The sequence below is a fragment of the Cyprinus carpio genome, chromosome B16 (genome assembly GCF_018340385.1).
Source record: "Cyprinus carpio isolate SPL01 chromosome B16, ASM1834038v1, whole genome shotgun sequence".
Taxonomy (NCBI): domain Eukaryota; kingdom Metazoa; phylum Chordata; class Actinopteri; order Cypriniformes; family Cyprinidae; genus Cyprinus; species Cyprinus carpio.
The window spans coordinates 14,183,917-14,198,552 of NC_056612.1; the positions used below are offsets into that span (position 1 = coordinate 14,183,917).

The 14,636-nt window shown below is 36.2% G+C and overlaps 1 protein-coding gene across 1 annotated transcript; it reads left to right on the plus strand.

Annotated features, from left to right (window-relative positions):
* The first annotated feature begins 10,408 nt into the window (after positions 1-10,408).
* Positions 10,409-11,758, plus strand: LOC109105905 (ictacalcin-like). The gene is made up of 3 exons (XM_019119192.2): positions 10,409-10,565; positions 11,178-11,308; positions 11,517-11,758. The coding sequence occupies exons 1-3, from the start codon at positions 10,559-10,561 to the stop codon at positions 11,655-11,657; spliced, it is 279 nt and encodes a 92-aa protein (XP_018974737.1). The 5' UTR covers positions 10,409-10,558; the 3' UTR covers positions 11,658-11,758.
* The last annotated feature ends 2,878 nt before the right edge of the window (positions 11,759-14,636 follow it).

A 14,636-nucleotide genomic window follows, 5' to 3' on the forward strand; every position in this document is an offset into this window, starting at 1 on the left:
ATCAGAAAAGAGCTGCAAATAATTGTATGTGCATAAAAATTAAGGTGTATAATTAAAATGTCATTGGCCCTGCTTTTACTTAAAAGCCAACCGCACTTGCATGAAGAACATGCAACCATCTGTAAAAACAAATTCATGTGATCAATGTAATTTTTTTTTAGATTTATTGATTTAACCTAGAAATACTGCAGCATATTAACATGTATTTCAGTTTATGTCCAGTCTTATATGAAATATTTGAATCGTAGATTTTCAGTTTGGTCACAGAGGTTTGGGCCTCACTATGTGTATTATATTAATAGATCCTCGAGCATGCTAACAGGAAGATTTCTGCAGGGAACAACTGTTTCTCTGCTATATATACTGTTTTTCCCAGAGTGCAGTCCCTGTCCTCCGCACCTGTACAGCAGTTTAATGTAAGAGTGAACACACCCACGTTCCTAAACACACACAAACCACACAAACAGCATCTCGATCAGGCCTGTTTACACGGAGCAGATGGCATTTGCTTGGAAGAAATCCTCTGGTACTTGCACCCCACATGATGTAACCTGGAAAAAAATTATAACGTGATGAAAACCATACCTAATTAGCACCTTAACGGTGCAATTGTTTTACATTTATAGACTGAAAGTATATTCCTCGCATGAGTGCTGTGTTGAGGGTGACGAGAATGAGTAGACATGTCTAACCTTATGACTTGTGATATAAGTATGTTATATATTATAGATCAGTTATTAAAGTTGTCATTAATCTCCTTACTGTAACTCAATGTCAGAACAAACCGTGTATGCAAGAGACTGTCTGAATGGTTAAAATGAGAAATAAATGAGTCCATGAGGTATGCGTGCATGACTTGAAACCGTATTCAAATATGGGCTGGTTGTGACTCATCTGATGTCTATTCAGATGCATGATAACTTGCAGGGTATAATATCCCTTGGGGGCAGTGGTGTAGTCTAGTTTTTTGTAGTGTGTATACTGTGATTTTTCCCTCCCAGCCTCATACTCACCCGTCCCAGAGCAGCACCTAGGCACCACCACACTCACTAAACAGGGCAATATGCTTACTTTTATTTTTAGGAGCACTTGTGCTGCTAATTAAAAAATAAATAAAAATTAGGAGCACAAAAAAAAATTCAGGAGCACCTTCTGAACAATACCAAAAATTAGCCTTCCCATTTACAAAGTAATACTGGCCTCCTTAAAGTGATTTACGGTGGCATTTTTTTCTAACTTTATTCAAAGTATGTTATCTTTTATGTCAAATTCAAAAGTGTATTTTTATAAGCTTTTTTCCAAATTTATAATTAAAACAATGGAATAAGAATAAGTTACAGATAAAATAAAATCAGTATTAACAAAATTAATTTGCACTACAGAGGTGGCACAGAAGAACACAAAAGTGGCTTGTAGGTATTTACAGACATTTAATGAGGCTCAGAGGTTGCATGAGTGCAATTAACTTCATAAATTCATGTTGAGAATAATGTTCAAATATAACATTTTGAGTATAGAAATATTGATTATGATTAAATATTGAATGATTTAAATAATAGAAATGATAGGCCTACTTTAAAAATGAAAATAAAACTGCCATTAGGTGGCGGCAAGTTATTCTGATTCATTCAGGAACAAAGCACGCGACTGTCTTTATAAATTAATAAATGAATTGACTCGTTGAAATGATTCGTTTAAAAACGCAGATTCATTCATAAACGAAACAACGCTGTGTTTGAATGGAGATGTGCATGTGTTGTGAGTTTGTTTGAACCTATGCATTTTACTGGACAAAATAGAGCAAAATCAGGCAATACTGTTATAGTCAGACAGTGTAAGACGAGTAACTTAATATTAACTTTTTTGTTTATTGAAATCACTCATTGTTCTTATATGCCAACATGCCCCTGCTGTTACAGTTACGTCAATGATAACGTATATGCTACTTTGACGTACCAGGTAACGCTACAATAGTATCAGCCTCGTTTTCTGTACTGTGTAAGATAATATCATCCTTATCTGGCTTATTTTCTGTCGTTTCTATAATGTTAATGTTCCTGTCATCTGTTTGCAGTGTAGGTGCAGGCTTACGAAAACACTGAAAGAGTGTAATCATTTCATGATATCTCCTTTACTGTTTCACATTAGTTCATTTCAAGCTTGCACACTCAATGCTGCGCAAGAGTTGCATTGCACAATAGCAAGTCGTCAAAAGAAACACCGTGATTATCGAAAACTCGGTGCTTCGCAACACAGACACGGTGAATTTATGGACGAACGTGTGAAAGATCTGTCACAAAACGATGTTGTTACGTATCCGCACGCATTTTTAAGTGGGTCCACAAATCCTTGAACTTTCCTAGTTGGGTACGGCGTATACCTGCGTATGTATCACGTAGACTACTACACCACTGCATGGGCGCATTTCCATAAATCAGTCATCAGGAAGTGTACAGCATTCCGAGCTCAAACGGACTTTCTGAAGTCCTTATCTTTCCATGCGTCTGTCCCACCCTTTCATTCCTCTGTGTCTTTTTTTTTTTTTTTTTTTTTGGCTATGTGGCATGATTTGGGTGTGGTGATGTGGTGACTGTTTCAACTGTTCAACTTCAAGAACGAAAGCAGTCAAAGAGAGACAAATAGAAACATAAAATAAAATATGTTTAGAGGTGATAAATATATTTTGAAGTACACATTTACATTCATTTAGCAAAGCAACATTCAACTGCTGCAACAAGAGCGACTTACCCTAAAAATACTGCAATATGAGGAGCGTTGTAATATAAGGTTTCAGAGTTGCTTTATGAAAAGTATGAGGTAATATCGGTCAAACACTGACTGCAGGCTTCTGACATGAATATGGATTTGTAGAAGTGAGTGGAGGTAAATGGTGCACATCCCACGGCAGTTCAAGGAAGGCCACATTAACACTAACAGAGAGCCCAGGGCTTTAATCTTGGAGGTGTCTGATACACCTTCATTTCGTAGACAATGCAAAGGCCTACTAATTTCATGATCGTTTTGCACATGTAACCTGTATTTCTATTGATGCGGGGACAAAAACAATGGACAGCAACTTCCAACTGTAATATGCGCAGATATTACTACCTGAACTGACTGATGCAGTAAACTATGGAATTAACCTGCATTTTAAACTGCATTGTTAAAATGCCTGCATAAATGCTTCATAGAGATTCATTTGAACTGTGCCCTGTACTAACTTCCACTGTGCAACAAACATGATATAGCAAGACAAAAAAACTATACATCCTGTGGAATTTTAAAAATGTGTTGTGGTAAGTCTACTGAGAGGTCTGTAGAGATGAATGGCTAATGCAGCCAGTGGCCTCTGTGGAGGAGAAGTGGCACGAAAGGCAAGGTGTACAAAGATAACCACACAACCGCGTCCCACAACAACGAATACACAGTTATACTCACCCACACACACTTTTTTGTCTGTTCTCTTAATAGTGTGTCCTGAGTCTGACCTGCTTTAACAGCGTTTTAGATAAGAGGAGTGAAATGTGATCATTTAATTAGTATGGGCTCAGATTGGACGGTGGGTTGCAGGAGGGAAAAATACAGTTGAATAGTGTGTTATTTAATATTCTTTATAACCATAGCGTCCATAGAATGGTTTTCATTGTGAAACCATGCTGTAATGTTCAGTTGACACGGTTACGGTTTCTTTTGCATGATTCTGCAGGTAAATACTGGAGCGAGGTAGAGGATGATTGCATCATAAAGGTTAAAGTCTACACATAGGGCCTACAACAGCCGGGAACAGTTTTATAGTCATACCGTTTCTTACCATGCTCAAACCAGTTCGGCTCGAAGGTGGAAAATCGATTATTTGTGAGGAAGTTGGTTTGCTTACTAAGTAGAAAGGACTCAACGCCAAAGTCTCTATGATTATTAAGCATAAATATTTAATATAAATCAATTATAAGTAAAAAGAGATTTATTGGCTGTTCCATTTAAATCTGATATGTAATCATATACTGTGTTTACTTTATATTTTATTTGCACAGAGAGCTTATGTGTCAGTGCTCTAGCTGCATTGTTCTGTTCACCTCAGTCTGATGTAATGCAGCATTTCGGTGTCAGTGCAAAAGTGTAAATGGAAACTGAACAAAACTTCATTTGGATTTACTTCATTTAAGAGATAAATCTCATTTCTAGTGCACTCAGGAGCACAGAAAACATTTTGGAAACACACAGGTGAGTAGAAAACAGCACAGGGACATGCAGCTGAAAACTGGAAGATTTCCTATTCACAGTTTACCGTGCCAGAGTGGAAATAACGCTGGCTTCAGGAAAACATTAAATTTATCAGCCCACAGAGAGAAAGAAAGGGGGTGAGGTAGAAAGAATCATAGTGAAACAAAGAGAAAGTAAGAGACATGAGCGGTGGGGTCCTGCATGAAGATGGGGTGTAATTTTCCATTCAGGGGAACAGAAGAGTAGAAGCACTATAACAAAACACTAAGCATTTCCCATAGGAAGCATCATTACAGGCACACAATCAACACAATACTTGCTTCATCCATTTAATATTATACAAGAGAGAAGGCCAGAAAATTTACCACAGAGGTGTAAAGTCTCACTGATGGCCCTAAAATTCACAGCAGTCCAGGCCTCATTACATACACACTCACACACATACAACATCAGCTGCGTGACAGGGTCATATGTTTCCACTCACAAGACTATATTAGAAATGTTTGAGATTACACTCTTAGTCACACATACAGGTCCTCTCTAATTAACTTGTGATGAAAGAAGTCACTTAGCGTAGTGCTTCCCTTGGCAGCTGTTTGAACAGTAGACTCTCTTTTCTTTTCATCATAGTTTGGATTTTTGTTTAGGAAGAAAGCTATTATGGAAGCAATTTGTTCATTAAACACACGTTGATCAATAGCGGGGCATGTTGTCACACTATCATTAATCCGCCCATTAGAAGCTTGTAAGCAATGTTTAAAAACAAAAACAATTAGGAAACATTATCTCCTTTTTTTTTACCAAAAATATTGTAATTTATAAATTGCATACTTTTATAACATTAAAAAACACATGACAACTTGACCCAACCTTTAGATAGTATGCAAATTAGTATCTGTTTTAACAAATTTGTATCTACATGTACTATATGATATAGAAAAGCAAGACTCAAATGGATGCATGTTCATTAATATAAGAAAAGAGAGAATGTGTCTTCTGTTAACATCTTTTTGCATAAGTTCTTTTTGCATAAGTTCTTATTAGTGACACAGTTGTCCGTATTTAACATTGGCAATGGGATGCAGAGGGAAATTCATGTTGTATGTCATGGTGTTTGTGTTCTGTCAACACAATACAATAAATGGCTCAGTTGAACTGTGGCTAATCAGAGCTAAGATTCTTGTGCCATGTGTTTTGAGCAAAAACAAGCATATCTGCGCAAGACCAACTGCCAAACCTCCACAACAATAATTTCCACCATGTCCTCTCCTCTCATGTTCTCATCCACCCACCTCACTGAGGGTCTGAAACTGATCCCAACCAACACTCGTGGTCAAAATGGCGCCAGGGAGGTCCCACTTACTCATAGATGTTTTTGTATAATGACTCACAAGGACACTGGCCACAGAGTCCATGTGATTTAATCAGAGTTCTTGTTTGTCTTCTCACAGCTGCTGCATAAAAGTTTATATTTTACACTCAGAATCTGACATTGCAACAATACTCTTTCACAAAGTACACCTTTGTACATTATTGGCCGCAAAAGGGTGTGTATTAGTACCTTAAAGGTACATATTAGTTTCTAAAATTTTAAATATTTGTACAATTAGTAATGGTACCACCCTGGTGACAGCTTTTTTACTTGTTTTTTTTTTTTTTTTCTAGGGAGTGCATGCACATTTAGGTGTGCATGTGTGATAAAGTTTCTTGCTCATTTGAAGCAATAAATTTAAAAAATCAAAATTTTTCATTTACTCAAGCTCACGTCATGTATGACTTCCTTTCTTTTGCAGAAGACAAAAGATAAGATATTTTAAAGAATGTATCAATTGTGATGAGTAAATGATGACAGAATTGTCTGTTTTTGGTATCCTTTTAAGTGCACAACAAGTTGTATTAAAGTTAAACGTTAACGTTCACTGAGCAACTGTGGCAAAAAGAAAAAAAAAGCTGAAATTCTACCCGAGTGAGTCACCATCACTGTGTTACATAAAGACTGAGGTTAAATAAGGCCAGTCATCTCCTCCGCCCCCTTTTTTTTCTTTTTCCCTCCCTGACTTCTCTCACTTCCAACTCTGGTGCTGGTCCTAAAATGCTGGTCCTCTTGAATGCCTTTCAGATGTTCTTTTGCTACTATTCATCTTCACTCACCATTCCTTTATCCACTCTATTTTCTTTATTCACTTTTTCAGCAGTGCATTGCTAATTATAAAAACTACATCTAGCATACACCCAACACACATCATCTTACACTGTGCCACTAGTGACCTGCCATTCAAAAGCAGAACGCATGTCGTTTTTGCATATTTTTCCATCCAGTATTTCTGGTTTCTGTCCTTCCAGAGTATTTTCTGTAGTTTTGTTTGGCTGTGCACTGTCAGGGAATAAAAAATTATAAAATTGTCTCTTTAGGGGTACATCATCTTGTTACTGGTACAGTACCATCAAAAGAACACATCTGCACCTTATTTACTCCTAAAGATTGGATATTAATACCTTGATGGGATGGTGCACCTTCCCTGAAGATGCTTTATGTTACGGTGAAAGTTAATGCTCTTGAAAAAAGGACTGCACAAAATAAAATGCTAAAAATGACTGATTTGTGGCATAACATGCTTCATATTAAGCATCTCAATGTCAGGTATGCATTAAAGGTGCACAAACATGCAAATAGGTCTTTTTTCCAGAACGTGCAGATAATCAGCTTTATGTAGTTTTTCTAAAAGCCATACATAACTACAATAAGCAGACGTAAAGTCTCTTTATATAATTGTGTGTCTTCTTTTGTGTTCTGCAGAAGAAAGAAAGTAGAGTTAGTAACTTCCATTTTTGGATGTACCCTTTAAGTTACTAATATGCACCATTTAGGTACTGTCCCTGTGACAATCTTTTGTTGTTTTTTGTTTGTTTGTTTGTTTTTACTGTGGAGAAGAGTAAAATACAATATTCCACGTAAAATGATCTTGCAAAATGGACTTCACAAAGTAAAGTGTTAAAAATGATTGCCTCTTGCATTACTTCCTTCACATAAAGCATTGCAATGTCAGGCATGCATTAAAAACTCGCAAACACACAAACAGGCATTTTATTGTTGTTGTTGTTGTTGTTGTTTTTATCCTTTACAACATTTGACGTAAATAAGCTGCTTTACATTTTATTTTTTATTTTTTTGTAAACAAACCATTCATGACTAGAATAAGCAAACGTATAGTCTCTATTAATGGCTTTTAGCATTGCTTAGAATACTAGATAATTACCCTGTGCTCTTAAAAGATGCAGGACTGGTTATGACTGCTGAAGTGGTTCCATTATGATTGGATATAACACTGTAGGCAGTATATTAATGGCATCTATTTTCTGATTAATGAAAAATATAAATCCAGTGTGAGTTTTCATTACCTAATAATGCTTTAAATTCTGCCCTGTAGCTACATGTCAAAAATTACACTAGGCCAGTTGCATAATGTTAAGACTGTGTCTGAAGAACTAGTCTTACTAGCATTTAGCCTAGGGGTCCTTTCGAATTCAAAATGAAACATTTTTACGTAACTAACTTTAAAATGTTAAACAGTCTTAAGGAAAGTAAAATGAAATAACTAAGCTGTAAGACTTATGCAACCAGCCACAGTTGGTCAGTTCAAATCTCATCTCTGTCTCACTTTAGTAAAAACCAGACTAATACTGCCCACCTGATTTTGTATCACAGAGTTTTGCAAAAGACTGTTTTCATTCAGCTTGAGCAGTTTTGCATGCCAGCAAACATCCATAAACATGCATAAGTGATTAGGACTTAAAATGATTTTCACAAATTGAGTTATTAACATAACCACTATTAGACATACTCTTTTTAGTATAGAATTATTTCAGTGGTTCCATGCAGTTTCACTAAAGTGGTTCTCAGAAACACCCAACTTGCGCTTCCAGCCCAGGGCAGGTCTTGACAGTGGATTTGCCCAAAGGCTCAAGTCTAAGTTTTTGGCTGTTTGTGTGTGGTTAGAAGCTGGTTTAACCAGCTGAGTTAGAGATTTACAATGATGAGAGATGCCAAGCCCACCTGTTTCTTTTCTTTCAAACTCAGTAATTAAGTCAACATGAGTTTAAATGGTTTAAGGGGATGAACAATAGGAGTGAGAGAGAGCATAGGCCAGAGTTAGACAAAGAAAAGTTAACGCAGGTGCATTTGTGTGTCATGGGTTAAGACGGTGGGAGGGGATGCATTTGGGGTGTGGTATTTGCATATAACACTCAGTCTGTTCCTTCAGTTCATCTTTGGTTCTCAGTTTTGTGCACTTCTTCCTTGCCTTGCTTGTCGCATAAGATACTTTTTTATTTATTTTTTTATTTATTTATTACTGAAATGTTTTACTGTTTAAAATGAACTAATGCATCTAACTGCTGCACTACTTTATGATTAAAATGTGTGTTAAAATTAAAACATTTTCTGTTTTTTTTTAAAGCTGAGTTTAGGGTGTATATATGTTAAATGTTTCTCAGCTGTTAATTGACTGATCGATATGTCTTTTATTCACTTTAAGGCAATAGTTAAAGAGTATGTGAGTGGGAAAGACAACAAGAAGAGGCAGTTGGTAGTGGATGAAATGAACAATGACAAAAATCTCTCTCTCTCTCTCTCTCTCTCTCTCTCTCTCTCTCTTCTGTCTTGAGGGTATGTTCAGTGTGTTGGCCATAATCATCTTTCTCTTAAAACTGTCATTTTTCTTTCCCTCCATTTCTGAAAACTCCCACTCTTCAGACAGTTAAGGTCCACCCCTTCTCTCCCATTTGCTTGCCTCCAGAGGGCTGTAACCAGTTCTGTGTGTTATATTGTTTATACCTTTAACATCTCCACTTCTAATAATTTTGGATGTTGTAAACAAAAAGCTTTGTTTGATTATTATTAATATTATTATTTATGATACACCTGCTTTTTTATCACACTCATTTCACAGAAATCCAGAAAGCAATGGCTATGTTGATTGAAACCTTTCACAAATACTCAGGAAAGGAGGGAGACAAAACCACCCTGAGCAAAGGCGAGCTCAAGGAACTGCTCACTGCACATATGGGTAACATCCTCGGGGTGAGAGGCATAAACTGACCAGGCGGCTCTGGACAAGATATTTAAGGATCTGGATGCAAACGGCAATGTGGACTTCCAGGAGTACATCACCTTGCTTTGCAATGCATTTTTCACAATTAAAAAAAAAAAAAAATCTTGTCCTTACAGAAAGGGTTTATCTGTAAAGCTACAGTATATCTGAAACCGATAATAAAGGTTTTAAAGTTTTGAATTAAATCTGTATTCTGACTATATTTGGGTGTGAGTGTTCTTATTCCTATAGGTATATTAGAACTATATGCTTAATTTTCATGTGGAAACATTCGCCTACCACCGACACTCCTAACATAATACTGACATACAATGAACTGTCAAATTACACGGAATACAGTAACTCATACTATAAACAGTGCATATATTGCCTGCAGGAAACTTGAAAACAATAACACACCACACCTAAAGTGGCCTCACATGCATTAGTGAGAGAGATATGTATATTTTTGTAGTAAATGTCATGATTTTGACATATTAGTTGCTTTATACTCTCAGAAAAGATGTACAAAAGCTGTCATTGGGGTGTTATCCTTTTTGAAAAGTACTAGTAATATGTACACCTTAGATACTAATATAGCCTACCTTTAAGGTACCAGTATGCACCCTTTAGGGAGGAAATAAGGTACCTTTAGAAAATGCACCACCTCAGTGACAGCTTTTGTACTTTATTTGTATAAAACTGCAGAAATATGAGAGGTGCCTCAATGACTCATGTTCTATTCAAATTACAGTAGAGTGTTTAAATTATTTGAAATGTGTTCAAAATTATTAATGAATAATCTATGAGAAGAAGCCACATGGTGCAAAATCAAAATTATATTGTTAAGAAGATTTGATGACATTGTGTCATTTTGATATATCACGTGCATTGTTAAGCACGATGAGGAGTGCAGTAAATAATCAGTAATCATCTTTTTAGCTGTTTGTGTGCAGTTAGAAGCTGGTTTAGCCAGCTGAGTTAAGGACTGAACAAGGACAAGAAATTCCTATTCCACCTGCCCCTTTTTTAAGGGAGTGAGCAAAAAGAGAGAGAGCATAGTAAGAGTATAAGAGAGAGGGGCATAAATGTAGGTGCGGTTGTGTGTTAAGGGTTGGGGCGGGGGGAGGGCATGAATTTGGGGGGCGTGGCATTTCTCTGCATAAAACATCATCTGTTCCTTCATTTCTCACTCACTCGATCCTATTTTCTTTCACTTCTTGCTCACCGTGAACTCCAGAAACACCATGTCAGGTAAGAGACTTTTTATTTTTGTACTGAATTGTTTTACTGCTTAAAATGAACTAATGCATCTCACTGCTGCACTATAAAAGTTTGATGGCTTCAAAATTTGTAGATTGATGGCATTCTTTGAAGGGTAGTTTGGTTTATGTTATATGCTTTTCGGCCATTAATTGATTAGTAGAATAGTTTAAGTTTTTGTGTTTGAGAAGAAGGCACAGGCAGGAAAAGTAGGCAGTTGATGGTGGATTAAATGACCGATGACAAAATCGAGTAGACGTCTTTCTTTCTGTCTCTCTATTCTGACTTAATGAAAGGGTATGTTCTGGGTGTTGGCCATAATCCGATTGTGCCTGACAGGGTTTTTTTATCCCTCCATTTCTGAAAACTCCCATTCTTCAAACAGTTAAGGTCCACCCCTTCTCTCCCATCTGCTTGCCTCCAGAGGGCTGTAACCAGTTCTGTGTGTTATATTGTTGTTGGGCATGACATTTTTTTATATTTTGCCTTTTTTGACATCTCTACTATTAATAATTTTGGATGTTGTAAACAATAAGTGTTGTTTGATTATTATTAATATTTTTATTTATGATACACCTGCTTTGTATAACACTCATTCTACAGATATCCAGAAAGGAATGGCAATGCTGATTGCAGCCTTTCACAAATACTCAGGAAAGGAGGGAGACAAAACCACCCTGAGCAAAGGCGAGTTCAAGGATCTGCTCACTGCAGAGCTGGGAGATATCTTAGGGGTGAGAGGCACTGCAAAACTGCTTCATAAACTGACCAGTTGAAATATAATTTCTCTTTTCATTATGACATTTTAATTAAAAATGCTTAATTTTAAAATTAGGTATTAAAACTGCTCCTTTATATATATATATATATATACATATAAAAGAGATAATACTGATGTAAATACAGACATCATCTCTGATCACACTTTCGTGTATGTTAAAGAAATCCCAAGACAAGGCGGCTCTGGATAAGATATTTAAGGATCTGGATGCAAATGCAGATGGCAGTGTGGACTTCCAGGAGTACGTCACCTTGATCGCCTGCATCACTATGTTGTGCAATGAATTTTTCACAAAAAAATGATCTTGTCCTTACAGAAAGGGTTTATCTTTAAAGCTATGGTATATCTGAAACCAAGAATAAAGATTTTTAATGTTTTGAATTAAATCTGTTTTCTTACAATATGTGGTGGGAGTGAGTGTTCTTATTTGTAAACGTGTGTTTATGGTGTTGGTGGCTGCAGCTTACATACACATGAATAAATATATTAGAAATATATGTTTCCTTTTTTATATGGAAACGTTCACCTACCATCACCAACCTCCTAACATATACAATGAATTGTCAAATTACACAGATTACAGTAACTCATACTATACACATGCATATATGGCCTGCAGGAAGCTTGAAAATAATACCACATCATTACCATATAAACTATACAATAATTACCGTATATATAAATGAGGAAAATAAATACACGTTTGCTGACAATTTATCTGTTATTAGTTTTTCTGCTTATGCAATCTCCGGTATTTTCATAAGTATAAAGTATATTTATAATAAATTGTTAAACAACTCAACCTTTATAAGGGTATAAAAACACACTATAAAAACACATTTTCTGCCTCAGTCTATGATAAGAAGCCACATCAGATTACAACAACTGTTATTGTCCCTCTATTCTAATATTAAGCTAACACCTAACTTATATAAATATTTTTTCTCTGGAATAGGCATAAGGTTCACATTTTAGTGATCAGGTAAGTTGCAAATACCTATATAATAATCTTTTGGTGCGCATAAAGTTGAACATTTTCCAGTAAATGTCTCCATCTTGTGGTGGCCCTAATAAGGGCTCTTATACATGGGGACTTCTAGCCAAAAAGTATTAACTGTTAACTCAGGTTCATAGAATGCTCCATTTCAAACTTAATCTCACAGAATGAATTTGTTTTTATAACATTCATAAGTATTATTAATTTCATTTTTAGGTCATTCACTTTATTTGTGCACTTTTAACCAAACAAAAACTCTATATTGTTTTAAAACTAATTTACTAGACTGCACAATACCTATGGGTTTCAGATTCTTATGGTTGGATTGTGTCTTTTGCAAACCATAAGCAGTTTTACAAAGACGTGTGTCTTACAAAAACCCCAGTAAACAAACCGAAGGGGATACTATACATTCCACTCCATATTAATAATGGTAATGATGCAATTATTTGCTGGATCATAATTATATTGTCAGGAGAATGCATCAAAAATAAAGAAAAATAAAAAAGAAAGAAAGAAAGAAAGAAAAAGAAAAGAAAAAGAAGTGGAGTGTGGGTGTAACACAGTGTGACCTTTTACATTTTCATATCTTTTAAGCATTTTCACTTCAACAATAATATGCCAGACTTTGTTGGTGTTCCAAAGGATGCATGATTTATATCCATTTAAGTTTGGATACTCCATGTCCACTTCATGTGCATTTGCGGTCTTGTTGCAGACTTACAATGGCTGCAGTGTACTTTTCCTTTTTTGGAAACACAGAAAAAAAATAATAATATATATATATATATATATATATATATATATATATATATATATATATATATATATATATATATATATAACATGAAAAACCTATAATGTGAATGACCAAAAATCTGTTTTATAAAGAAAATTATGATTTACCAAAAATTGTTAAACTCTTTACCCTTATTCACTATTCCCACATGAGTTTACTATATGGTCCACTCGATGAGTGAATGAAAACAAGTGAGCGAATGGATGAAATACAAAGCCTCTAAGTAGAATTTATATTTCATCCTGGCAACTGTCTAGCCATGCCCCTGCAACCACTATCCAAAAGCCCACCCACATGTCTCTACAATCTTCTGGTCCAGAGATATCCATCTCATTCTTTTTCAATAGAAGTCTATGGGATAGGGTGCGATAGTTGGCCGAGAGAGCTCAACGTGCTGCAACTTCAGAAAACACATGCAAATAGAAAAAGCACTAGCAAATTAAGAAAACATCTTCATCAGTTTGACAGCACATGTGTTGCAAATACTTGCAACACAACCAAATACAAAAACTGCAAATCAAGTCAAGTGAAGTCAAGTCAAGTCAAGTCAAGTCTGCTTTATTGTCAATTCTTCCACATGTACATACAAAGAATTGAAACTGCATTACTCTCTGATCCATGGTGCATACAGATAACACTAACAGTAGAGCCTAAAAATACAGATAGATACAGATTAAATATAAAATACAACTATACAAATAAGGGCATGTAAAAAAAAAAAAAAAAAGAAGAAAAAATAAAACTAAAGTTAAATAAAGCAGTGCAAGGCACATGGGAGTGCAAACCAGTGAAGTGAACAATGCAGATAAAAAGATTGTAGTGCAAAAAAAGCTTATACAGTCTGATTAAAGTGACAGAGCTCAGAGAGCAGTTCTTATTTAAACTGACTGAAGAGGTAGTAGAATGACGTCGGTTCTATGCTGAATGAGGTAGTGAGCAGACCAATGCTGCTCAAAGTGACTGGTGCATGTCACTGTATGTTAGTGGGAGGGGTGAGTGGAAGGACCTGGGGATGTGGGACCTGGGGGGGGGGCAAGTTCGGGAGCGAGTTCAGCTTCCTGACAGCCTGGTGAATGAAGCTGTCCTTCAGTCTGCTGGTCCTGGCCTGGAGACTCCGCAGTCTCCTCCCTGATGGCAGCAGACTGAAGAAAATGTGTGACGGGTGGGTGGGATCACCTGCAATGCAGAGGGCTTTGCGAGTGAGACGGGTTGTGTAAATGTCCTGGAGAGAGAGACACCAACGAGTCACAGCACGAACAAATAAAGAAATGTGCAACTTGCACATAGGCCTACTCGCAACACAAACAAATTAAGAAACGTGCAGCAAAAAACAGAAAGGTGCTGCAGATGTTCACAACATAAACAAATAAAGAAAAAAAAGCTGTAAATCACAACACAAATACAGAAATGTGCAAGCACAGACCACAACAAAATTCCCAGATAGCAGACCAACATTGAATCAACGCTGAATCAATGTTAATGCAT